Source organism: Stylophora pistillata, chromosome 1 (genome assembly GCF_964205215.1).
Source record: "Stylophora pistillata chromosome 1, jaStyPist1.2, whole genome shotgun sequence".
Lineage (NCBI taxonomy): Eukaryota > Metazoa > Cnidaria > Anthozoa > Scleractinia > Pocilloporidae > Stylophora > Stylophora pistillata.
Genome location: NC_142519.1, coordinates 29,373,023 through 29,398,772, shown reverse-complemented (window position 1 = coordinate 29,398,772; position 25,750 = coordinate 29,373,023). Strand labels below are relative to the sequence as shown.

At 39.0% G+C, this 25,750-nt stretch overlaps 2 protein-coding genes across 2 annotated transcripts in view; one reads left to right on the top strand and one right to left on the bottom strand.

The window, feature by feature from the left end:
* LOC111319647 (myoferlin-like) overlaps window positions 1–14,566 on the top strand; it is an 87,006-nt gene extending 72,440 nt beyond the window's left edge. The window contains exons 39-60 of the mRNA XM_088752060.1: window positions 235–384; window positions 882–980; window positions 1,178–1,342; window positions 2,102–2,282; window positions 2,588–2,670; window positions 3,181–3,297; window positions 4,337–4,468; window positions 4,577–4,699; window positions 5,083–5,118; window positions 5,980–6,071; window positions 6,443–6,613; window positions 7,350–7,498; window positions 8,044–8,186; window positions 8,731–8,819; window positions 9,577–9,672; window positions 10,332–10,379; window positions 10,747–10,837; window positions 11,185–11,287; window positions 12,246–12,415; window positions 12,744–12,853; window positions 13,042–13,189; window positions 13,804–14,566. Coding sequence (XP_088608186.1) covers window positions 235–384; window positions 882–980; window positions 1,178–1,342; window positions 2,102–2,282; window positions 2,588–2,670; window positions 3,181–3,297; window positions 4,337–4,468; window positions 4,577–4,699; window positions 5,083–5,118; window positions 5,980–6,071; window positions 6,443–6,613; window positions 7,350–7,498; window positions 8,044–8,186; window positions 8,731–8,819; window positions 9,577–9,672; window positions 10,332–10,379; window positions 10,747–10,837; window positions 11,185–11,287; window positions 12,246–12,415; window positions 12,744–12,853; window positions 13,042–13,189; window positions 13,804–13,836 — 2,529 coding nt within the window. The 3' untranslated portion in view covers window positions 13,837–14,566. The remainder of the gene's footprint in view (window positions 1–234; window positions 385–881; window positions 981–1,177; window positions 1,343–2,101; window positions 2,283–2,587; window positions 2,671–3,180; window positions 3,298–4,336; window positions 4,469–4,576; window positions 4,700–5,082; window positions 5,119–5,979; window positions 6,072–6,442; window positions 6,614–7,349; window positions 7,499–8,043; window positions 8,187–8,730; window positions 8,820–9,576; window positions 9,673–10,331; window positions 10,380–10,746; window positions 10,838–11,184; window positions 11,288–12,245; window positions 12,416–12,743; window positions 12,854–13,041; window positions 13,190–13,803) is intronic.
* The window catches only part of LOC111331960 (RRP12-like protein), a 33,274-nt gene continuing 21,722 nt past the window's right edge, over window positions 14,199–25,750 (bottom strand). The window contains exons 22-41 of the mRNA XM_022937195.2: window positions 24,966–25,114; window positions 23,475–23,542; window positions 22,784–22,877; window positions 22,320–22,478; window positions 21,696–21,773; window positions 21,250–21,358; window positions 20,937–21,044; window positions 20,737–20,840; window positions 20,258–20,311; window positions 19,993–20,084; window positions 19,355–19,472; window positions 18,789–18,835; window positions 18,042–18,108; window positions 17,715–17,832; window positions 17,025–17,162; window positions 16,853–16,884; window positions 16,148–16,217; window positions 16,017–16,075; window positions 15,292–15,374; window positions 14,199–14,746 (exon numbers count right to left, since the gene is read on the bottom strand). Of these exons, the coding sequence (XP_022792930.2) occupies window positions 14,653–14,746; window positions 15,292–15,374; window positions 16,017–16,075; window positions 16,148–16,217; window positions 16,853–16,884; window positions 17,025–17,162; window positions 17,715–17,832; window positions 18,042–18,108; window positions 18,789–18,835; window positions 19,355–19,472; window positions 19,993–20,084; window positions 20,258–20,311; window positions 20,737–20,840; window positions 20,937–21,044; window positions 21,250–21,358; window positions 21,696–21,773; window positions 22,320–22,478; window positions 22,784–22,877; window positions 23,475–23,542; window positions 24,966–25,114 (1,841 nt within the window). The 3' untranslated portion in view covers window positions 14,199–14,652. The remainder of the gene's footprint in view (window positions 14,747–15,291; window positions 15,375–16,016; window positions 16,076–16,147; window positions 16,218–16,852; window positions 16,885–17,024; window positions 17,163–17,714; window positions 17,833–18,041; window positions 18,109–18,788; window positions 18,836–19,354; window positions 19,473–19,992; window positions 20,085–20,257; window positions 20,312–20,736; window positions 20,841–20,936; window positions 21,045–21,249; window positions 21,359–21,695; window positions 21,774–22,319; window positions 22,479–22,783; window positions 22,878–23,474; window positions 23,543–24,965; window positions 25,115–25,750) is intronic.

The following is a 25,750-nucleotide window of genomic DNA, read 5'->3' as shown; positions in this document are numbered from 1 at the left end:
AAGTAGGTTGTGTGTGATAATTTTTTAAGATAAACACGCAGCGTTTTACTTCATCTCGAGGATTATAATGACAGAAGAAGCTTTTTTTTTGAGGAGCTCAGGCGAGGGGCATTTCACTGAGAAGTGCTTTTATTTATTTTTGAGTTTTTTATCCATCTTTAAATATATAATCGATGAGACATCTCGTGCTAAGCTTTCGCTTGTATATTGATGGCTGTTTCATGACATGCGCAGGGCAAAGATGGCTTTCTCGGCCGCTGTGTGATGTCACCTACGGTGCGTCTACATGGACACGAAACTCCTGAGCCGCAACTGCAGTGGTTCACCATCAAAAGAGGAGACGAGGAAGGAGGCGATATTTTAGCTGCTTGCGAACTTTTCCTTGTAAGAGTCTCATTTCTTTTTTGTGCTCCCCCGGCGTTCTCTTGCATTGCGCACAGTTACGTTTTTTTCAGGAGTGTCATCTGTTTATCTCTTTCGGAATTCGCTCTATGTTAACGAGCCAATGCTAAGGTATGAAGCGGTTTCATCGCCAATGTGATGTGGGGCCTCCAGGGAGGCTTACAGCCTTGCTATGTGTTGGCACTCAATTACTGGAGCATAGACAGCTGAAGTACCCGAAAAATACTAGATGCTCACTTCTCAGGGGCGCGTGGTTATTAGGAGTCTCCAAGGGTTAACTGATTGTCATAAAACGGCCAGAATTGTCTGCCATTAGACGTAAAAATGAATAAATTTTAATAGTTAGTCTTAAAAAAAAGTTAAAAAAAGGGTAAAAGTCCCTTTAAATAATTTGCAATGTTTTGTTCATATTTTAAAATTGCAGTGTAGGGAAGGTATCAGGGAATCGGATTTACGAGGTATTTATCTCTTATTTTTAGGATGAAGATGCGGAGTTACCCTTCATCCCACCCATGAGAGGAGACTTGTATACCGTGCGAAGCGGTGTGCGCCCAAAGTTAGAACGGTCAGCGATTGAGGTCAGCAATCGATGTTAGGGGTACCACTTTAATTTTAAGTTGTTGTTATTTGAAAGAGAAATAATTTTGAAATATCCACAACTTGACTTAATCTCATTATTTGTTGGAACACTTTTTCATGTTACTCGACTTACTCTATCTCGCAAAAGCATTACAGGCCTGCAGAACTGTCGTCCTTTACCCACTGTCATTTACAGATCTTGTGTTGGGGAGTGAGGAACATGAAAAAGTTTGAACTCACGAGCGTGACGTCACCAAGTATTGAGTTCGAGTGTGCTGGAGGTCTGGTGCAGTCTGACGTCATCAAGGATATAAAGAAGAACCCGAACTTTGAGAATCCTGTTTTGACAAGAATGATTGTGGTATTTACTACAACCTATCTTGAATGGAGAAACTTTGTGTTTTAATCTTGCCTGGGTTAGCAGTTGTCTCATATGTATAACAACCGATTTTCTGAAGAAAAAATGTTAGGGAAGGTATTGAAGTGTCTGACATCAATTTATACCTTTTTGGGTACGTTGACCCTTTTCACAGTTTCGGAGCCTTTTGGTATATCCTTTATGCTAAAACGATGCGAGAAAACTGTTTTTTTTTTGTTACTGAAAAAAAAAGAATACATCGAGAGAAGCAAAACAGGAGCTATTTGAAAACTGGTAATTTTGTAAACGCTGTCTTTGGCATCGAGAGCTGTAAAAGACCGAATACGGTGTTTTAAAAAGAGCAAAAAAAAAAAAAAAATCTACCATCAGCGTTTTCAAGAATTTTGATCGGGAAGGTAAGCGAAATCGTATCAAAAAGTATGCGTTTTGAAGTCGAAAATTGCATTGGTACGATAATTCTTTTGAATTGCATTTGCGAGGAAAGAAGGAAATAACATGGTGAAAACGTTATTGTGACTGAAAATATTTTTCTGTTATCAAAGTGATAGCAGGTCAGTAATTTTGTAAAGGCTCTAATGTGGACGGGACCCTGCAGGTCGGTTTCAATTCAACATAATGCTTGACCGTCAGCACTATCACGTTTACTAACTTTACACCGTCTATATGCGGTTCACGAATAAAAAACTTAGTTCCTTCATAAAAGCTTCTAAGCCAGTACTTTTATGATTTTTTCGTTGACAGAATCTTCCCGTAGAAGAAATGTATACACCAGCACTTAACATCCGTGTCCGTGACAACCGCTCGTTTGGTCGTCGCCCAATCGTCGGCGTTCATTCAGTGAGATCCTTCCAGAAATACCGCTGTGCAACACCTCAAATCATTGAACAAACTGACTCTGGCCCTCGAGGACCACAAAAGAAAGGTGGGTTTGTACAGAAAATTGGTTCATGTTGATGAAGTGCGATGAAGTGCTTATGTGTTTAACATTAAGACAACAAGCTCCCTTTTGTAGTTGTCAAACTTGTTTCTTCAAGTTCCCTGAATGTTAACAATTAAGATGTCCTAATCACCTCGAGCATCGAAGACAACCATCCTACACGTCTAATCTTTGGGGTCTTGTGTTGAATAAAAAGGTTTCTTCTCTTCTTTAATCACAGGTAAGAATTATTTGCTTTGAAATCTGGACGGTATTTTTCTTACTGTTTTATCCTATGATTTTGTGTTTAGGGATCGCCGATAACGTTTCAACGAAAAGCGAAGAGGGCTCATATGTTGTCAATATCAAGGAATGGAAAAAGGTCAAGAAAAAGGTAAATAAATTTCAATCCATACATGAGTGAAAACGTACTATCCAGTTTCAAGAGTATAATCTCTTGGCAGTTTGGATAGGCTCCAACAATTGAGCTACCATCACCACTGCCTTTTGACCAATCGAAACTTGTTGTAAATAATCGGTGCTCACTGGTATAGCTAGAATTTCTTTTTTTTTTTTTTGAGGGGGGGGGGGCGGGGGAGGGGACGCGGTTACGAACTGCACCCGTAATGCTAAGGGGTTAATACCACTACTCTTTATCTTGTGTAAAAGCAAAGTCGGATTCACGCGACGAGAAGGACCAGTATCTGTATGGTATCTAGCATTGGAAAAGATCTATGTCGTACAGATTCTTCAGATTTACGCGTTCTCGCAAACCTAAATTGCAAGAATATTTCATAAAGAGAGGGGCACGGTACTCCATGGGTCCTACTAGTCACCCTGCCCAAGTGCTACGGTATTTGAAGTTCTTTGCGAGATCTTCTTTGCTTCATATTTTCTGTTTCAGAAAAAGAAAGAAGAAATCCCAGAGGAGTCCCTAGATTGGTGGTCGAAGTTTTTTGCCTCAATAGGGGATGAGGAGAAATGTGGAGAATTTCTCAACCAAGGATACGATAAGATGACGGTACTAAGTCTGGTTACTTCTAGCTAACCTTCAGTCTGTTGCAGGCTTTTAAGTACTAGAGAGCGAGGACATAGTACCAATAAAGCGACAAAAAAATATATTTTCCTTACTCTTTTTTCGTCTCGCAAATGTTATCCCTCTGAAGTAGGTGATATACTTCAGTGAAACCTGTGGTCATAAAACATCCTCAGGACTGGAAAAAGTGTCGCCTGAGTAGTTTCCATTCAATTAAGATAACAGATACAAGGGTCAGGGATCACTTTTTCTCTAATTAGGACCAAAATGTGTTTTTGTCCTGTGAGTGTCGCCTGAGTAGTTTCCATTCAATTAAGAAAACAGATACAAGGGTCAGGGATCACTTTTTCTCTAATTAGGACCAAAATGTGTTTTTGTCCTTTGAAAACTTTTAAGACAAAGAAAATGTTCCTCTATATTAATTGAACGCCTGGCTCTCTAGCTTTCAAGGAAGCGATGCTTTCAACGGTTTATGTTCGTGTAAAATATTGGGCACTTCAGGAAGTGAAAACTGAATTGCATGAAACATAAATTTCTTGAGAATCCTTCTTTCAAGAAGGAATCATTAGGAATTATTAGTTTCTAGTTTGTTGAGTACGTTGGTGTAAAAATTACCTACACCACTCATACAGTAGCAAAACTCATGCAAGCAGCCTGCATGTATGTCCAAACCATTAAATTCGATACCATACTTTGTTCGATTGTGAAATGAACCTTCACTTGGCTGAAAAATGGCAAAATTTAAAACTCCCTTCTCATTGAGAATCAAGGACATTGTTTAAGTAATGTAATATCATTATTTACAGAATTTTTAGGGCGGTTTTTTCCTGTTCTAAGCAGTTGCTGGATACCACCTAGTGAAAACATGCCATCATTCTCAGCTTTGATTGACGTAATTTAGCTTTTAAAGTTGGTCGTGGGCCGTTTCAGAAAAAAAGTCTTGTAGCGTCTCACTGCGGAGGTCAAGAAAAATATTTTCTTTTAGCAGTGTCAAACAATTAAAATCATGGCGTTTAAATTCAAGGTATATCAAACTGAGTTGGAGAAAGTGCAAGAGTTTAATGGCTTTGAGGACTTAATAAGTACGTTTCCTATTTACCGCGGAAGAGCGAAATCGCGAGAAGAAGAGGCAGATACGATCGTTGGGGAATTTAAGGTAAAGGAAGTTTTTGCTGTTTAAAAAAGCGAGCGCCCATTACATTTTGCCAATGGTCACGGTAGTATGACAATTTTTGAAATTCATCATTTTTTTTTTTATATCTAGGGAACATTCAGAGTGTACCCGATGCCAAAAGATGAAAGGAATAGTCCCTTACCAGATACTGTTTTTACTAATCTCCCACCAAGCAAACCGGTAGAGTGCATTGTCCGTCTGTATGTCATCAAGGTAATAAGAAACACCGTTTCAGTGGATTACCTGTTCCATTTGTTAACTTGAGTGAACATTTCTTTGTGCCATAATCTTTTAAGACAACAGGTAAGAGAGAGAAATTCAAGAAAGACGAGAGTTTGTTTTGAAGAGCACAAGAGCCAAAACGCAGGCATAACAAAGGGGGTCTCAATCGTTTTGACCCTTAGCTACTCTTTAGGCGTAGAAATTGAAAAATCTAAGCCGTTAGTTTTAGAATTAAAATATACCATAAACGGGTACCTAACTCATATGATTGCGCTGGAGAAAATGGCAGTTTATGCGAACAATTATCTGTTCATTTTAGATGTGCTGATTAGCTTGTACCATAGAATGCTTGTTTCATTTGATTTATTTTATAGGCTTTGGAACTTCAGCCGAGAGATGACTCCGGAACAGTAAGTTTTTTTCAGAGGATTCGGAACTTTAAAGAGATAATTTTCTTAAAAGAGATTAGCGATAAAATATTAATAGACAAAGGGAAAAAAAGTAACAAACCGAAGAGCAAGTTTAAGCGAAATTAGTAATGATCAGCCCTAGTGCTAAAGAGTTGAGCAGTGTGGCAATCAAAGATTGTGATCGTGTTGTCTGATCGTCCAAGTGCGTATAGTCCTGAGAAGGACTGTTGTTGGTAGTGGTGACATTAATTGTTGACATCACATCACCTTTCATCGACTCACGAACCACACTATTGACTGGGACTCTGCGCAATGCCTGATCTACAGCACTAATAATTTTCAATGACTGGCTCTTGAAAGCTGGTTTAATAACTTCGACCAGACTCCCCTCAAAAGGTGTCAATTACTACCAGCACCATACAAATTTCTAATCAAGACATTAACATCACACAAACGAATCGAACTGAGAATGACCTAACTTCACCGACGGATCGAACTGACCAATTACGCCCGACTTACGCCTCTTGAGTATTATAGCCAATAGCATCACGGCTACACTGACTAATTAGTTTACATGAACTGGACTGACAACATTCGACTGACAACAACTATTCCATTGAGTCCGATGATGACTTCCGCTCAAGTTGTCGAAACGTCAGTCACAACTACCTACAAAAGTCCTTTTCAGGAATACACTCTCCTGAACGATCAGACTACACCATTATCTACTTTACACAGAACTTTCAGAAATGTAATTAGCCCAGATATTTGGCTCACTTCCAAACATATGGGAAGTGGACCATTTGTGCACACGCGTACTTTACAGTAAATGACCTCCACTTTATCCCTCTATTTTTCCAGTCCGACCCATATTTGGTAGTCACCCTAGGGGACCGAAAATTTGATGACAAAGATGTTTATAAACCTTACACAGTGAATCCTGTCTTTGGAAGGTAACCTTACATGATGTATTGCATCTAACGATCATTACCATACATGATCTGTACCGTGATGCGTTTTTTGTGAGATTAAGAGTGTGATTTGTAGATTCAATGTTGAAAAAGTTCAGATATTCGATATAACGAAGTTTCAAAATGTTTCAAATACGAGACGAATACGAACCTTTTTTGTGACTTACGAATCACCATACAAGTAAATCCCTATTCTCCTTTTAATTCTCATTACATGTTTCGATTCGGCACACACCTTCGTCAGTTATTGTTTCATTTTACCTCAAACTCTGCACCAAGAATCGGTTAAGAAGACTATCTAAGTTCTCTGCATATATTAATCCATTATTCCTATTTTTCGCGTTTGTTTTCAGACTCTTTGAATTCACAGCCACCATACCTCTGGTCAAAGATCTCAAAATCGCCGTGATGGATTATGACCTCATCGGACGAGATGACGTCATCGGTGAAACACAGATCGATTTAGAGCAGAGACTTTTGTCTCGACATCGTGCTACTTGTGGATGTTCTAAGAGTTACTGCAAGTAAGAAATTCCAACGCTCAAGTATCAGCGACTTAGGTTATCCCTTCAGTTGACACCTATCTTCCGTTGTTAAATAATAAGGGAAAAAAACAGAATCTTTTTTAAGTATGAGTCCCAGGTGGTAATCTCGGTTCTTAAAGGTAGTGACGAGCCTCTAGATGACACATTTTTGTTTGTCAAGCCTCATTCTCTTCCTTCTATGAAAAGAAATAACCTACTGCGAGTATAGGTTAGTAAATCGAGGCTTAGCACTGAATTCCCTAATCTTAGAAAATCAAACTCAACGTCAAGTTCGCTACGACGAAGGCCGACTAACGCCAGTGGTAAAATTTCTTTATGGTGTCCAATTTACGTTCTCAACTCAAATTATCTGTAATACCCCAACAGAGCCACATCATCTTAAGAAACTTACCCCTTTCATTCAAAGTCAAGTTGTTTCTCTTTCGATTTTGTTTGAGATAACCAGAATAGAATTTTGAGAAAAGTATCTTCAAAGAGAAAGAAGGTTCATGATAAAGAGGACTTTCTGCGGTATACCCGCAGTGTTCAATATATCCAGACTTAGTCTTAGCCTAAGGTTCGAAAGGCACTCCTTTTGAAGGCAACAGAGCTCCTATAGGAGAGTATTCCCCTGATGGCATTTTTCTCGGGGCAAAGGGGAAGGCGGAGAAAGAAGTTAGATGACATGGCTCAACCTATTCATTACGATTCAGTAATTTATCTATTGCCGTTTAAGATCTGGTCCTAACAAATGGCGAGATAGACGAAAACCAAGAACAATCCTGCGAGACTGGTGTGTGATGCGTAACAAGAGTCTTCCATTGTATACAGATGAACCTTGCTCTGTGGTAGTGGATGAACAGACGTATACTCTGGCTGAGTTTGGTGAGCATCATTATCAAACCTTAGTCACGGTGCAATCATTTTTGTTTTTATATTCATTTGATTGACTTTCCAATCGGTCCAGAACTGATGATTCTATTATGATGCATGTGCGAGGGCTCAGTTTCCTTGCCTTAACTTTCTCTATGATGACATATTTGTGTTGTCTACTTCAGCTTAGCGTAGTTCATGAAAGTGATTCCATGTTGTAATTGTAACTATTAAAACGATAATAGCTTGAAAAACTTTGAAAAAAAGGATGTTTTATGAGCGAAGCAAACTGCTCTTCCTCTATCATCGCAGCAAGGTTTTACGAAATCGTTAATTAATTTGGACCGAGTTTTGCTCCTACTTTTTATAGTACTTTTTATAAGATTCGATTCTACGACAAGTTTCATCATTTAAAAGATTTCATTGAATACCACTTAAATTATTTAAACACTCTATATGATTTAAAATAATTTTCAATTTGGATTTCTTACTACGGTCGGATCATCCCTCAAGTTTTCAGTTTGGCGATAAATCCTTTTTCCATTTCCTTTTTTCAGAGGAAGGTACAATAATCCATACGCACCTTGGGAAAGAACAAAGTCGCTTGGCTCTGCATGTCCTCAACAAGTTGAACATCGTCCCTGAGCACGTGGAAACAAGGGGTCTTTATAACAAAACACAGCAACCGACCATGGAACAGGTGGATAGCCCTACCATATTGCAAAATACGGACATAAGCCACTAATAACCTTCACATTTAAAAAAAAATTCCTCTCAATTGGCCACTTTTGGGTTCTAGAAACCTTTATTTTCCAGCTGAGGCATGGTGCAGACCTTTCTTGTAATTGTCCAAGGCTTTACACCGCTCTTTTTAAAGAGAGGCTTGGTCGTCCCGAAGCAGCCTGGTCACCTAAGCTTTCACCATTCCTACAAATACAAGGAGCGCACTACTTATTAATGAGCATGGCCGGTTACAATGGCTACAATTTGATATGAACTGTTTTCATCGGAGAATTTTCGCCGCCCTCTCCTGTACCTTGTTTCTTGTTTGTCTTCGATGCACTCTATCTTATCTTAACTGTTCCTTAATAATATACCTGTGATCTAAAAGTTGGGTCCTCGCCGCATCTTTAATTTTTCGTGCCCTCTCTTTCTTAATTCTCTGTATATTTTGTGCCGGTATTCTTTTTCGTGCTTTTGATCTGTTTTGGCCATAGTTACAATGCTCATCCTTTGTTTTTCAGGGGAAACTGCAGTTATGGGTCGATATATTTCCAGTCACAGAGGGCAAAGCACCCGCTGCGGTTGACATTACCCCAAGGGAACCACAAGAGTAAGACCTAGTTTTAAATGCCTTAAAAAAGAATTAGCACTCAAAGCTGTATTTAAAAACAATTATGGAATTGATGATTGCATGTCGTTTTCACAAGCTAGCAATTTGATAAAGCTCTATGACAACCGGTATGAATGTAATATCCTTTGAGGCTTGAGTTCCAGGCATTTGTTCGCAGAACGCATTAATTTTTCTTACTTTTTTGGGACATCTAATAAATTAAATGATGCTAGAAGAAGCACTCCAGTTCCAAATCTATTGTATCAGTCTACTCTGAACTTTGCTTGCTTATTCGTATCTAAGAGAACAAAATCGCTTACTTTGTGTTCGGTCGTATAGTCTGGTAATCAGAGCAATTCTTAACTGACTGTCTTAAGAAAAGTGGGATTACACGGTTCAGTTTTCAACGGCGCTACAACATGCCGTGTAATTGGTTCAAAACAACTCGAGCCATCTCAGTGCGCAACCACTCAGGTACAAAACCAGCTCCTATCGTTACTTGGTCAGTCACGTTTTCATACACTGGAGGCCGCTTATGGTCCATTTACTTTGAATTCTCATCGGTTCCTTCTCACATTTTTCTCTCGGTTTAATCAGCCTCTATGAATACTTTGGTTTTCTTTTATCTGACACTCGTAAATCGCAAAGCGCTCTTTGCGTTACGGTCACTGTAATCTAGGTTGTCTAGTAAAGGTTGTTTTTTCTTATATGAGCTTTTCAACTGCATATGTCGTTTTTGCGTTACTGCCTATTGTAGATACGTTCTTCGTGTCATCATATGGAACACCAAAGACGTTATCATGGAAGAGACTTCAATCACCGGCGAGAAAATGAGTGACATCTACGTGAAGGGGTAAGAGAGAGGAAATGATTGTGAAAATAATCGTTATTGAGATCTCTTAAAAGTTTTTTGTTTCCTACTTCATAGAAAGGTAAAGCAAAGAGATTCAACACGTTAAGTCAGTTGTCAATATTCAGTGACAAAAGGCATTTAACGAGGCTGGAAGCGGTTTTCAGAAACACCTACCGACTATATTCAAATTCACTCAGTAGCGAGGCATTATCTCAAAAAAGAAAATCTTTAAGCTGTGAGAAAATCTATCTTGGAATTTCCGGGAATGTCATTAGCATAGCATAGTAACGATTGCCATGCCTTGCCCACTATTTAAAACCTCAACATTCTGTCGACACTTGTCTGAAGTTGGTTCAACTGTGAAGAGGGAAATTTGGGTTTTGAGCTCTTTGAATATAGTCGCCACGCTTACGAGTGGCGTACATCAAAGAAACCAAAGAAGCAAAAACAAGAAAGTCTAGAAAAAAAAGTAGTGGCTAGACAAGGGGATAACCTCACAGGTTCTCGCACTGAGATAAAACTCAACATCATAGTAAAAAAGGAAAAAAGCCCCGTGAGGGCGAGCCAATAAAGTATGTATGTACAGTACCTCAGTTAATTGACTTAACCATGAAAAATATCCACGAGCGATTATTTATAAGTTTTTGTTTCGAAACTAGATGGATTGATGGAATTGATGATTCACAAGAAACCGACGTCCACTACAGGTAAGTTACCACAGAGCCGCTATGATATTTATGAATTAAGATTGCTCCAGCCGTATGAGCAGGCATTTAAAAAAATACGCAGAAAGATGAATCTTGAGAAGCTGACTGAACTCGTATGTAGGCAAAAAGCTAAAAGTAAGGGTGTATTTAGGCTGCTGTGATGCTGGTATGGTAACCTTCTTAGTTGTAAGAAAAAAAAAAAATCGTAAAATGTTCAGGAATAATTGGAAACATTTTTCAAACGAACACGCCAAAAAACAAAGTAAGTATCGATCTGTCAAATCTTTGTTGTTTTAAAGTACCAAAATTATATTGAAACAGCTCAAAAGGTTATGATAGATGATAGTTTATACATTTTTTTGCGCAGATCAATGGACGGGGAAGGAAACTTCAACTGGAGATTTGTGTTCCCTTTCTCCTATATTCCGACGGAAAAGAAACTGGTGATAAAGGAAAAGGTTATGTCTAATTAGAGTTAAATATTCTCACGTTTAATGATTTGTTTGTAATTGACTCTTTTTAAAGTTATACCTGAAATTAGTTGAATCTACAATGAAGCAGACTGTGAGAAATAATTGGCGAATGGATCTTGCGAACTCGAAGTTATTGAGGAAGGGCTCAGCTTTGAAACGTCATCTTTGGTTTGATATCGGTTACATCGCTACTTAAACTGGCGACTACTGCTCAGTTGCACGTCAATCTTTGCGGAATGATCTTCACTACACATAAACCAGTATAAACCAGTATTACCTTACAGTCACTTGTGGCTTAGCAAATAACATGAAAATGTATCTGAACATCATAGGAGCATTTCTGGAGTCTGGACGAGTCGATAGAGAAACTTGCACCGCGCTTGATGCTGCAAATATGGGACAATGACTTAGGATTTGCCAGTGACGATTTTCTAGGTAAGTAAGTCTTGCTCGTATCATTAAACAATCGATTATTCCTAGAGGTGCTAAACTTATGTTAAATTTGACATAACTTAGTTGTGTATATATTTGTTGTGTTTTGAATTTTCTAAATTTGAATTTTTGAATTTTGAAACTTTTTACTGTAATATTACCATAATTCTTATCGCCAAAGGTAATAAATGAAGGTATTATTATATTATATTACCTACGGCCTCTCTTCATAAAAAAAAAAAAAAAAATATTTGGCAGCCGATAGGAAAGCTTAAGCAGGAATAGCAATCAGAGGATAAGGTATTTGAAATAACTACCATTAACACAGCACTTCAATTCTGTCGCGGATTCAATCCCAGAGATGTGGTAGGTCTGTGGTGTTCCCCCTTGGGGCACTCTTGATCTAAGCTTTTGACTTACTATAATTCACTGAACAGACAGGAAAATGAAATTTCAAAACGTATTGCTGCAGAATAAATAAACACGTTCAGCTGAGCAACTTGGCGTTCTTTTCCTTTTGTTTTGTTTTACTCATAAAAATAATAACGATGATGGTGGTAATGATAATGATAATAATAATGATAATAATAATAATAATGTTAATCATGATGAAAATACTACTACTACTACTACTACTAGTAATAATAATAATAATAATAATAATAACGATAATAATAACAAAAATAACAAAAATTCAACATCTAAGGCTTGATTTTGTTTTAAGATCCTTCCATGGAGTTGTTTTTGAAGTTTGTACAACTCCAAGCTAGTTAAGATCTGGGATTACTGTCAATTCTTCCACTGTCGAATCCTGGTTACGCTTTACGCACCATGTGGGTTCATTTCTATGCATTAAACACTGAGATCATACGCAAAATTCTGGTAGAGGATTCATGGAACATGCTTTTGTATGGTTCATAGTATTGAAGGAACAGGCTTGCATATCTTGTGAATACTGCAGGTTCTTTAGAGCTCGACCTGACATCGCTACCCAAACCGGCGACTGCTGCCCGCTCTTGTAAGCTACCAAGTGACTCTGAACCATCACCCAAACTGGACTTGTTTAAGCAAAAACGTTGCTATGGCTGGTGGGCTACAAGCTCTATGAAGTCGGGAGCAATGAAAAGCACGGTACGCCGTGGCTGTTTACTAACTTGTAGACTTGTTCCAATACACGTTGATTGCTTAAGATAGGCTCTGCAATGCCACGGTGTAAGATGGCCCTAGTCTCACTTCCAGTGAATGACAAGGCCACTTGCATTACCCATTTGTCTTCCTTTATAATTCTTATTAAGTCCCTGTTATGATCCGAACGGTAGAACAAAAAGAAACACCTGCACTTCTCTGATGCTTCATTTTTGTGCTTCGCCGCCCCGTAGAAAAAGTCGACTAGCTGTTCACTTAGTCACAATCCGAAAGAGAAGTGATAATTTATTCTTTCTTTGCTATGATCTTCCAGGGCAAACTTGAAATGACTTTGGAAATAATGAAAAGGGCAGAAGCCGAGGCTAAACCAGCAGGACTGGGGCGAGACGAACCGAACAAGAATCCAACTTTAGAAGAACCGAAGTAGGTTCCAATCCGTGATTAATCAAGGACCCAAGGTTTTCCTTTTCGTGAAATGTTGACTCACACATATCGTACTACCAAACTTAATGTTAAGGTACAACAATTTAGGAACACTCACGCTGCGCGCCTGAGCTGCGACAGATCACTTTCGAAAACTAAATTCCTAAGAATGTTTCGTTCCTCCACAGTCGTCCTCCGACCTCGTTTCCATGGTTTACGTCACCACTTAAAGCTCTCCGCCACATCATCTGGCGCAGGTACAAGTGGTACATCCTCGGCTTACTGTTATTCCTTCTTATCATCTCCCTCATCGCGTTCTTCATTTACGCAGCGCCGGTAAGTGTCACGTGCCAAGTCTTTCAGTCTCCTTTTCTCTAAATAATTTAACATCTTTGATAACAATCCCCTCTAGTTCCAGTCCCAACAATTTTGAGGATTCTCCCCCTGCATATCCCCTCTCATTAACCCTTCAGACCCAAACGTCAGTATACAATATGGCATATATACGTCCCAAGAATTTGTTTCACTTAGTGATCATTTCCTTGTATCTCGTGACCTGAATGTGTGATTCTGCAGTGATATTGTAAGGAGAAATTAAATGCTAGTCATTCTTGAGAGTTAATAAAGTCTATTTTGAGCTGAGTGGGTTTGCGCGATCTCTAAATAAGGTACCATTACGCAAGCCAGACGTTATTTTTTAAACACTAGGAAAATCGCAAATTTTCCAATATTTATCTACAGGCCCATTCGGTGGAAACTCTACTTCTCCACAAAATTGAACTAAGCGTACGCCTGTGAGACGTTTAACACGATTATATTAGAAGTGTCAATCATTATGACGAAGAAGCTCCTCAAAAGCTAAGGTGTCCCCCCTCTGTCACCATGTTATGTTACAGAAGGCATCTAGACGTTGTAAAACAAAACTAACACAAACATGTTTCACCTTTTAGGAATATACCATGAAGAAAATGCTAAATGCGTGACAGACTGGAAGTTTAGATGGTTACTTCTTTGGAATTAAAGGTGGAAGGGATCGAGGTTGGCCCTGCATCTACATGGCTTTATATTGGCAACAATCAGGAAGGGATCGTGCGGAGAAAAGGAAAGCTTTTTTCGCTAGTCAGCTTATAAAGTTGTACAGCCACGGAGTGCTGAGCAAGATTTCACGCTAAATAATACAGATTAGGTCTAGAATTTTTTTAAACTTTAGTAACCAGCCACAAGAGGTGATGGTGTCCGTTTTGGAGAATCTAGTTCAAGAATAGACTGTGCATTTTTTTCGGATTTAATCCAATAGTGTCTTGAGGTTACTCTTCCAAAACTGGCAAAGCAGATAGCAAAAGTGTTCAGTTTTCAATTTATTAGTTCAATCAAATTATAGAGCAACATGTTTCCAATAATTCTGACTAACAGAGTGGGAGATGGGGAAATCAGTTTGCGGCTTCCTTTGTTCTTAGCAGTTTTTCGCTGGGTCCTTTATGTTGTGTTCCTTACGCAACGCTAACATGTTATTACCGTTACCATTTTCGTTCATACAACAACCTGACACCTACCACAAAGTAGTGGGAGCCTCCATTTTGCTTCACTAAGCAAGATTAAGAAGTTCTTTTTTCACTAAGCTTGACGAATTAAAATCATAAATAAATGGGGAGTTTGGGAAGATTTCTAGGATAGTTCCTTAGCTGCAAAGAAAATAAATTGGATATTCCTCAATTGTCTCATACTCAATGATTCACCCATTCACCTAACCCACCCCTATCAAACAATTGACGGCTTATGGCGTTTGCATGACAGTTACGTCATCTTTTCCCTTTCTTTTGCTTGACGTTTGCTGCTCCACGTTTGGTGGCTCGTACCAGGCCCTTAAACTGGCCGGTCATTTTCTTTTGTTTCCTGTGACAAAGATAAAGCAATTGACATATTAACGACAAAAGTCTCCGATAATACACTATCGGATGACAAAGTGGTTGTCACTTTCAAAGTAACAAGGAAGATTGTGATACCTCAAGTGAAACATCCAGGGTGAAGCAGGGAGTAGCAAAAGGAAGATGCCGCATTCACCTTTTACCATGTTTAATAATGCCGCAAAACATTTCCTATTTCTTACTAGTACAGGTATTGGGTCCCTTAACGTTTGACAACAGTTTTTACATAGACGCAAAAGGAGTATTGTTTTGTTGAAGAGATGTCAAATACTATTGCAAGATCAAATTGAGAGGTACAATGGTTTAACTTGCGTTGTACAGATCATATTTGGCAAAATAGGGACGAGACTTGTAGACTCGCCAAAAATAAACCCTGCGGCCTTGTAGTGATTTGCGACAGCTGGAATCGATCAATGATAGAGAGGCAAGAAGGGAGAGAGAGCGGGAAATTTTAGAATCCCACAGCCCCTATGCAATCAAAGAATTTTTAATTTGAGGCGGGTCAGCACTTACCTCTTGTTGAGCATATTCAATTGGAGAGGCACATAGGCGAATGGATCCGGTTTTCCTTTCTTCTTCACGTCACCGCCAGCTTTCTATCGAGTTAATGAAGAGTTTCTTAAGAAAAGAGAAGTGCAGTCCTGGTTACTCTAGAACATAATTCATTGCACGAATAGTTTCGTTAAAACCCCAAAGGATGAGTAGTCTACATCGCACCCGTTTTCTGGTCTCGTAACGTAGCAGATCCTGTCCTAACAAAGCGGTCAAGGATCCTCAACTAAAAAGTCGACATAACGTCAAGTTTCTGCTAGTAAGAGAGATTTTCAAAATGGCGATCAAAGTAAAAGATTCAACATTACACATAGTAAACTGTACCAAAATTTTTCTTTAATTCGTTTGTATCTGTCGCTGAATGAAAAAGAATTTTAACTTTGCGAAAACTGAAAGACCTCAGGTGGAAGAATTGAGCCTTGAACTAAGGAAGAATTCGACAACACAATCGATGAGGTGATGACTTGATAATTTAATCAACCATCAGCCAATCGAACTGTTAGTCATTCGATCCATCCATCAATCAATCAATCAATCAATAATGTAATAGATCGATGGATCAATCAGTAAGTCAATGAGTAAATCAGTCGGTCACTCAATTAGTCACTCAATTCAGTAGTCAATGTTGGTCGGTAAGTCGATCAGTTAAGCAAGCAGGCGGCTAATGAGACAGTCAAAACTCATACCTTCGCTTTGTACTCAGCTCCAAACGCCTTATCACCTTTTCCACGTCTCGAAGGCACTTCTGCAAGGTAAATTCAAGGTCGTTAATTCCAATTCGTAGCACTAAAGCAGATGACAGCGTAACAAAACAAACCTTCGACAAGCGCATCATTTTCATTATCACCATCAAAAGATTTCCGCTTCTTTTTCCCTTGAAATGGATCCTGATAGAAATGTGGAAAAATATAAGATGAATTAATCTTGAAGTACTGACAACTCTTCATAGAAAAAAAGACAACATCGCCAGGATGTTGCATTTTTGTTTTGAACAGAACTGCGTTAAGAGACGTACAAACGTTTTGTACGTCTTTCAACACAGTTCTGTAAAACGTGTAGCAAAAGCCCAAGTATTGAAACATTCGCTACACAACTTCAGGTATTAAACTAAAAGTAGTCCTTTTGATACAAACCCTTGTCATAGAAAATGGTTGTTTATCTTAACCCTAGCCAAGTTATCCTTTCGAATCATGAGTGGATTTTCTTGCAGGTGGCCGCTTAAATGAAATAGTACATTGAAGTCACAAAATATGAAATGAAATGAAAAAGAGAGCCACTGAGGTTGCAGCCATAAACTACTTTCTCGGCCTTATTTGGTCTTATCAGTGAAGCATGGCTAATTTATGGCTGACTTTTTATTTCTTTATGTTGTTTTACTTTTTCTTCGGGGGTGGAGGCGGCGGCTGCGACCGGGATAAAAGACATTAACACCATTAACCCCGTGGTGGGCATTGCGTATTTTTTCATCATTTCTAATCTTAGCTTCAGCCCACAGGCGTATTAGCGATGCAACACGGCTTACCTCTTCCATGTCTTCCACAGAGTCCTCCAGACCTGCCAAAAATGATTACATAATCTCAGTTACAAATAAGCACATCCATGGATAACAAGCTGCCGAAGGGCAGTTGATATGGGCGGTCTTACAAATCAACACCAACAGTATACTTCCAAAAGTCGTCTCACAGGACATGTACCTGGTTTTCTCTTACGCTTGGATCCAGGCTCGTGTTTTTCCTCCTCGTCCTCGTTATCTTGGATGATCAATTTTCCATCGGAAGAAACCTGGAAACCATCTGTTGCTTTACGTTTGGTAGGTTTTTTCGGATCCGTTGCTTGGGACAAACGAAAATATGAAGTCAGTGGAGTGTTTAATTCATTCGTCTTGATGGATTCTGACGTTCTCTCGTATAACATTTTTGAGATGCAGTGTTGACAAAGAGGTGTCTCCAGATGAAGCAATGTCAACCATACATTATCAAGTTCAATTTTCTACAAGAAAAAATCTCAGACGAAAACTTCCTCCAACTGTTGCTACGGCAGTATCGTTCGCTATGAATTCCCAATGAGTGTTTTTTTCCTTTCTTTTTTCACAAAAAGTCATAATCATGCATAGTGCAAAAAAAATCTCTGCCATCCTACGAATTAATCGGAATCAACCTAACAGATCAACTTATTCTGGAAAGATATTTCCTCCGTAAATGCGTAGATTTTCACCTCTTAAATTTCGTCGCTTGCATCATCGTTGTTAACTAAGTAATTTTAAACCGCTATTAATTATTATCATTTTTCGCTTAATTTTAGCAGGCAATATACCTCACACAGCTAAAATTTTATTTGAGCGCAAAAACGTATCTAAGCATCCCGGATAATAAGATATGGCCTACCTACGACCCTCTGCACCACTCCCGGGTCAAGAAAATCCACAGGCTCCTCTTCAGTTCCCTCTCGAATCCAGGCTTTCGGACCTTTCACACGATTAACGGCTTGACCTGCTTTGGCAGCCTGCAAGTCGATCAGAAAGTTTCAAAATTCTGTTGATTACAATTTCCATGGCATTGCTCCATGCTCAACAGAAATATATAATAACGTCTTTCTTAAGTCACGTCGCAGCAAGCATCAGACACTCATCACTAGTACGACATCCTTGACATCAATTTAAAACAAATGTGGAGACAACGTTGAATAATATTTGGTGACAGAGGGTGTGATACCTGTTTCTTTTTCTTCATACCAGGTCTCTCATCTTCTTCATCTTCTCCAAACATAAGATCTTCGTAACTAAAAAGAAACGTTGTACTGATGTGAACCCTAAATGGGTGGCACGAAACAGCAAACTTGATCGCATAGTGCGATTCACGATCGTAACTGCTGCTCAAGTCTATGAAAAGTCAGCCTATACAACAGACAACAGTCGCTTTTGAGACTTTCCTCACCATAACAATCACACTAAATGCTTTTCCTGAATACAAACTATCACTGTATAGTGTAATGTTAAATGAACTACGGAGACACTTCTGATCACAGGACACCCTCGATACCAGAAAAGTGTCCCTTTAAAGAACTTTTCCTTAAAAGCAGCGATTAGATACAAAGGATAGATGAACTCCTTTTCAGCATGGACAAGTTTGAATATGCCCCTTGAGCGGAGGTGCTACTGGAACAGAGTTGTCTCAACTCAGAGGGCCCACGAGAAATTCCACCCTCATTTATCAGGGAGAAAAAAAAAAGTTACAATAAAATATAATTAATAAAACGTTTCTTTCGTTTTACCCAGCACTTAGAGTCTTCCTTAATAAACAGGTAATACTAGTACTATCGGTTAAACAAAGTTGGATGAATGACAACTGATAACAACCCAAAGGCAAACCCTGAGTGTGGTGGGAATTAGAGTGCTACGGCGATGTTTATTGAAGCTCATTTGAGACCTGCTCCTCCAGTCCACTATATAAAAAACCAACCTTTCAAGTTGTGGTGATTCTTGATGGAATCCTTCAGTGTCTTCTTGCTGGAGGATGGAATAAAGTGAAATTATTTCACAAACAATACTCAAAGCCGGAAATGAAGGTAGCCAATAACGGCTTACGTAACATTTTACAAATGCATTGAGTCTACAATGTGTCATCGCCATAAAAACTTTAGTGCGAAGAACATCGAACAACTCCAGGTAAGAAAACTTTAATTCAGAATTCCTGATGCTACGTTGCTCTTTTCCTTCTAAATTGAAGGTAGCATGATACACACGCATACAAAACTGTGATATTACCAGATAGCACGATTTATAATGGTAATATGACCGGGTGGGGTCCAATCACACAAGTGATTGGCAATGTCAGACGACCGCATAGCAGGATAATACACATGATGATGATGATGATGATGATGATGATGATGATGATGATGACTTTATTTAAACTCGGACGAAAATGAGGCTTGTTAGGCCACATAATTGGACGACCTAAAGTCCTGTAGCCTATTAGTCAAAACTATAACAAAACTTGAACAACCAACTTCAAACAACACTCACAGACTTTCTGTCTCTCCTTGCCGCCATTTTCTGCCTCTTTAGTCTTTGAGTTGTCTTATGAGTGTTGTGAACTAATTTTTGATGTTCTTCGGGGGTACACTTGTATATAGTTTGGTATCTAAAGAACAAATGAATCACAATAAAAGCCGACATGCAACATTGATAAAATTTTGAAAATAATTTTATATCTAAATATTACCTGAGCAACGACTGCGTCAAACGATTCACTCATTTAAGATCTCCTTGGGCCCCATTCTCCCACCAAAAGGTATCTTTAAGGGGTTTGATGATCGAGAGGTACATGTAAGTATATTTGGTGTATTCTCTTGAGCGATGGAAAATAAATCGACATTCAGTTCTGGCCGTTAAAAACAAAGGAACAAAACAAAACTTATAATTTTCGAGTTTTGATTCGAGTTTTAGGAAATTTTGCAAAATATACAATTCCTTCAGAAGTTTACCAATATTAAGGCCACACTATCATTCCAAGAATCTTTGGATAAGTGCGTTGGCCCCACTCAACATTTTTCTGAGTTAAGAGGAAATTAATCAATATACACAAAACGAGGAAATAACATTACGACTTTAATAGTGGAATCTAAATGAAATATACACGGCTCAGATCTGCTTCTACTAACCCAAACTTCCTGAGGAGACGTTCAAACAGAACCTTGACATTGAATCGAAAGCGCCGTCGGGCATCGTCGTTCCAGGCTACCAGACCACCGATCTACAAAAAAAATAACAACCAAAATCTCTTAAAAGAGAATTTCAACAGCACTTGATCCTTATATCAATTACATGTCTCTAATGCGAAACCCCAGCAGTTTGAGGTGCAGCTTTCTCTTTGTACACGACGAACTTTACTAACCACACATTTCACTAAAAAATATTTTAAATTACCAGTTCCTGGAGATAGGGAAGCAAGTCCTGTTGGTTCATAACAGATATGACAACCTGTGAAATAAATGAACGATTGTCAAACTTGGAGGGTTTCAATCAAGAACTGTCGTAGCAAGACAACAGTGTAAAGTAACTAATATAATTATTCTCCACGTCTAAAGAACAACTACACGCGTAGCTCAGGCTATTGAAATTTTTCCAGAGAATTTTGCTTAGTGGCTAAGCAGTTCTCTGACCTCCCTGCTTTTTTCGTTTTGGTTTCAAACGATGATAGTTATTCTTTCGATGATTTATTATTTTCAAATCCTGCCATCTCTCTGCTATGCTGAACGAGCGTCAAAGTATCAAGATGTGAGCGACTTGTTCAAGAAGCGACAACAACTTCGCGGTAGGTAGAAAAGCAGAACTTTAAATCATTTAAGGGATGAAAAAGTAAGCTTCCCCACTGCGCATCACTCAGAATCCTAAGGAAACCTTACCTTAAAGAAGCCAAGACATGACTTGATCACCTCCCTAGCAGTGGATCGCAGACAAACTAAAATACCTTGTATAAGTTTTTCAAGCAAGGCACTGGGAACGTCGTCTGAAAATTGAATGCGAAAACGCAACGTTAAACCTCCAATAAACGTAAGGCGCTGCTTAACCCGAAATGCATGTTTGATGCCGGTTTAATACTCACGCCGAAACTCGTACACGACTCTAGACAGGGATATGATAGTGGCACTAATCATGTGCGGTGAGCCCGCGATGCCTGCAACCACCAACTCCAGGAAAGAGATCAAACATTCTAAAGCAAAATAAAAGAAATAAATTTGTAACAAATGAATTCATCGACGCAACTGAACTGTAAAAAAAAAAAAAAAAAAAAAAAAAAAAAAAGCCGACAGAACCTCACAACAATGAACTTACTGTCTCAAAAAAAAAAAAAAAAAAAAAAAAAAAGGTCGATGCATTTTCGGAAAGTTTGTACCCATTTCAGAGTTTTCTCTCACCTTGTCTTGTCTTGCCCGACGTACGAAAATTGGCGTTACAACATTCGATCAGTAAAGTCAAGGCCGATGTGCGAGCTTTAACAGCAACTTCTTTGGTACAAAGTATCACCTTGAACAAGATAACAAACAGCTACGTCTTCCAGTCAAAAATTAATTGACAATTGTCCACACAGTAAAATATTCTAGCCCTGTCCAATTGGGTGTCTTTAAGCCACGACCAAAGTGATCACAAAGGTCAATCAGGAAAAAGAACACTGAACGTCACCAGGAGGCAATAAGAACTATGGTTAGAAAAAGACTAACTGTTTGAAGTGCGGGAAAGCGCAAAGGACCACCGTTATTAGTTATTGGTTTAGAGGGTTGCACGACTTTTCTAAACCAATGTAAGCAAAACTGCGTTCAGGGTTCCCTTGAAAGTAACTCGTTGGGGGAGATGGTTAACTTACCTCAGGAATTATAGCTTGAATAAACTCTGCAGGGTCTTCCAATTTTTTAACTATATGGGCAAGGCAGCGCAAACGGGGCTAAAAAGGAGAAGAGAAACAGAATAGAAATGGCCTTCTCACCAAATTTAGGCTCGTATTAAAATCAAACGCTTTAACGTGAAAGAAACGGACCAAAAAATTTCACTAAAATCGTTACACGCCGTAATTACATGGTGGCCAATTAACCCTTCACACCCTCACATCAGAATGCAAATTCTCCATACTGTTCTCTACAAATTTCTTAGGTGCTGACAAGGAGAATTTGTTTAATAATCAAGAGCTTCCAAGACCTTAATGTCTGATTTAGCCATAAGACTGTAGGGAGAAATTAGATGCTGGTCACTCGTGGTACTCCATGACGAGATTTTGGTTCATCGCAGGCAGCCTTTCAGTATCTCCTCAATTTAACGTGTCCTTCACCCTCCCCCCACCCCTCCCCACCGAATAAAAAAGAAGAGAAAAGAAAAGGGAAATCACCTTCATACCATGTCAAAAAGTCTTGTGCATTTACAAAATATAGTCTACATCCCCTACAGGAGACTCAGAATTGCTTATAGGTTAGCTCATCATCTAAAAAGTACTCACAGTTTTAGAAGCAGAACTTGACGCCGCTAATGTCTTTAAAAGAATTTCTTGAAGTTCGTTAAGATGTGAAACAACGAACTCTTGGCTGCTCTCAGATTCAGCGCCACAAATCTGTTCCAGTACGCGATAAGCCTTCTTCTGCTGCGTAATATCTATAGCCTTGAATATAAACAGCACACGAAAGGTGATGTACTACTATAATTTCGTGTTTGTATTGATTGCTTTTCCCTAATTTGAAAATAATTTACCAATAATTTAACAACAACTTGATAATAGCTTGCGCGACGCTTTAAGACAAAAATATATTGACGAAAACATTAACTTCGGTGAAGCCATTACATTGCTCACTTTACTATAACTTTCCTTATTTAGGAATTTTCGAAAATCTGTTAAAGTTTTCTCTTTTACACGGACAGAACAAGAACAAAGTGTTCAAACTGGACACTTTATTTTCTTGTAATCACCTGTAACCATGGCGATGCCAAATCATAGAGCTTCTTTATGTTTTGCCCATCCACATAGGCCACCATCGCAATAACCAAGTCCATCATCAAATGTCTGGAGAAAATAAAGAACTTATGGCTTTCATTTAGATGTACACATCCTCAAGATCTTGAATCATATAATTATGTAAGCATAGTAAACCTAAACTATTGTTGTTAGTTACACTGCACGTCTCAAACGTGCGGTGCAACTGGTAAAAATCAACAGGTGCATGTCCATACTAACAGTCTAGTCTATTCAAAGGTAACAAGAGAAACAATGGCTACGTTTAAAATGCCTTGGCTTGCGTCTGAATTAAGGATTCTGTTTTTATTTTTCATCGTCATTATCATTCTTGGCAGCTAACATTTTTATTTCATCTTGCGTTATAACTGGTCTTTCTACGATGTGCGGAAAAAGGTATTGGCGTGCCTCCTTTTAGTAAGTGGTCGACAACCCTCCACTCAACATAATAGACATCGATCTTGTAATTTACCACAAGGAAGTTACTTCAAAGCCCCCCTCCCTTCCCCCCTTGACAATGTTGCAAGAAAATTAGTGACTACCATGTTAACACCAGGCAACATTGAAATAGAGAAGAGGGGATGGTCTATGAGAGTTGTAGAAAAACATTTCAAAAGTGCGCCGAGAAATTTGCCACTCATCTAGTACCTTGACTTTCCGTCGCTTTCATTGCCGATTAACTTTTCAAGACCCTTGGAGAAGAACGTGGCCACAAGCTAGAAAAGGACAAAGGACACATTTTAAGTAACAGTAATTATCTAACTGAGGAGACGTCCATTCTGGGAAAGAAAATAAATTGTTCATCTGGGTCTTAAACACGAAGGCGCGCTATAAAAGGAGCCTTAGGTCTCACTGGACCATTTGTAAATCAACCGTCGTGTGATGTAGAACTCTTAGAGTCAAGTTAGCTTGAGCTACAGCTACTCCAAAGCAGTGAACAGCGGGCGCATTCCTTAAATTGTTTTATGTCTTCATCACAATACAAGAATTTTTGAGATTTGTATTTCCTTTCTCCAATGGAAACTGTCTTTATTTGTGGCGGTAAATTTGAGATCGAAGTAGGTGGTTCGCACGTTACCTCATGCCACCATGCTAGTGGAAGTAAACAATAGATATCTCATACAATGAATATATGAAGTTCATATATTTTGAACTGCGGTTGAAGATACGTATGATGCACGATCCTCGCAGTAGAGAGCGCTATTTATGCAATAGCGAAAATCAGACCTGAAAAAAATCAGGCCTGTACGGGATTCGAACCACTGACCTCTGCGATACTAGTGCAGCGCTCTACCAACTGAGCTAACAAGCCAACTGGGAGCAGGCCGTTAAGTTGATTCGTAATAAACCCGTGATGATAAATCAGATACAATGAATATATGAAGTTCATATATTTTGAACTGCAGTTGTAGGATCGTGCATCATACGTATCTACAACCGCATTTCAAAATATATGAACTTCATATATTCATTGTATCTGACTTATCATCACGGGTTTATTACGAATCAACTTAATGGCCTGCTCCCAGTTGGCTTGTTCCCAGTTGGCTTGTTACCTCAGTTGGTAGAGCGCTGCTCTAGTATCGCAGAGGTCAGTGGTTCGAATCCCGTACAGGCCTGATTTTTTTCAGGTCTGATTTTCGCTATTGCATAAATAGCGCTCTCAACTGCGAGGATCGTGTATCATACGTAAATAGATATCTCATTAGCTCCTTTTGTTCCTCTACCAGCATTTGAATTTGACCCGCACACGTCAACGGTGAGTGACAAATGAGCCTAGGTCTTCCCAGGGAAGACTTCTTTATATAGCGCGCCTTCGTGTTTAAGTCAAAAGAATCTCTCTTAAGTTATTTTAAAATTCCAGCGAGGATGGATTCTCGTCTTCCAAGCATAATGGTTGCATGCACTTTGGCCTACGAAACGGGAAACGCAGTAAGTCGTGAAAACACTCATTATCAGGCTTCTCCGCTTACACAAACTGAGTCTATTACCTACCCAATCCAGCGCATCGAAAGAACAAGAGAAACTCGCCATTTTTTTTGTACAACAACAGCTGATCACAACGATCACAAACTTAGTCTTATCTTTCCTTGCGGAGCGGTATGGCGAATGGAATAACATAAAAGGCGAGGTACTTACTTTGTGATCTGTTATGCTCAGGAAAACTCTGATTGTCTCCAGTATTGCCAGTTTATCAGGATCCCCTTCCTTCTCTTCCGCAGTGTATAAGTTAAACAGGATTGGAAGGTAGTTCTTTGCGTATCGGGATAACTCCGTTTTGCTTGCATCTGACAGTTGCAAAAAGGGAAAATATAATAAGTGATTTGTTATCTTAGCATGAAGAAGTTAAGGTAAAGTCTGCAGCAGAGGATGACTTGTATGGTTACCAAGCTTATCCCACAGCAAAATGAGTATTACCACTTCTCAGAGATGGGATACTAGCCCCCCCCCCCCTACTCCCCCAACATTTTGTCGTGATTCCTGCCACTATCCAATAGTACCCATTTAAACTCATATGTGAAAACTGCGTGACAACTGCGTCCTGTTAAAGAACAAAACACAATTTTCTTCCTAAGAACAAAACCTTTTTGATAAACCGCTCCACGCGATTTCCCTTAAGCCTCGATGTTATCCACAAAGAAAAAAGTATAAAAAATACATAACGAAAAACTCTAGCAAAACGAGAACAACAACAAATTACAAAAGCCAATATGGATAACACTAAGTACTGGGTAAATCTACATCCTGCCGAAAGCACGTTACTCCTTGTCAACACCTATCCACTGGGTTAGCAATTTATCCGCTCTATAAACGATCGAGCCATGCCCTTCGCCCCAAAATAAGGCAACGTGGGTTGTCACCTTTTTGTACGTCACTGTTGTGGCTGACATTTCAACACGATATCTCCTTATTGTATTTCTAAA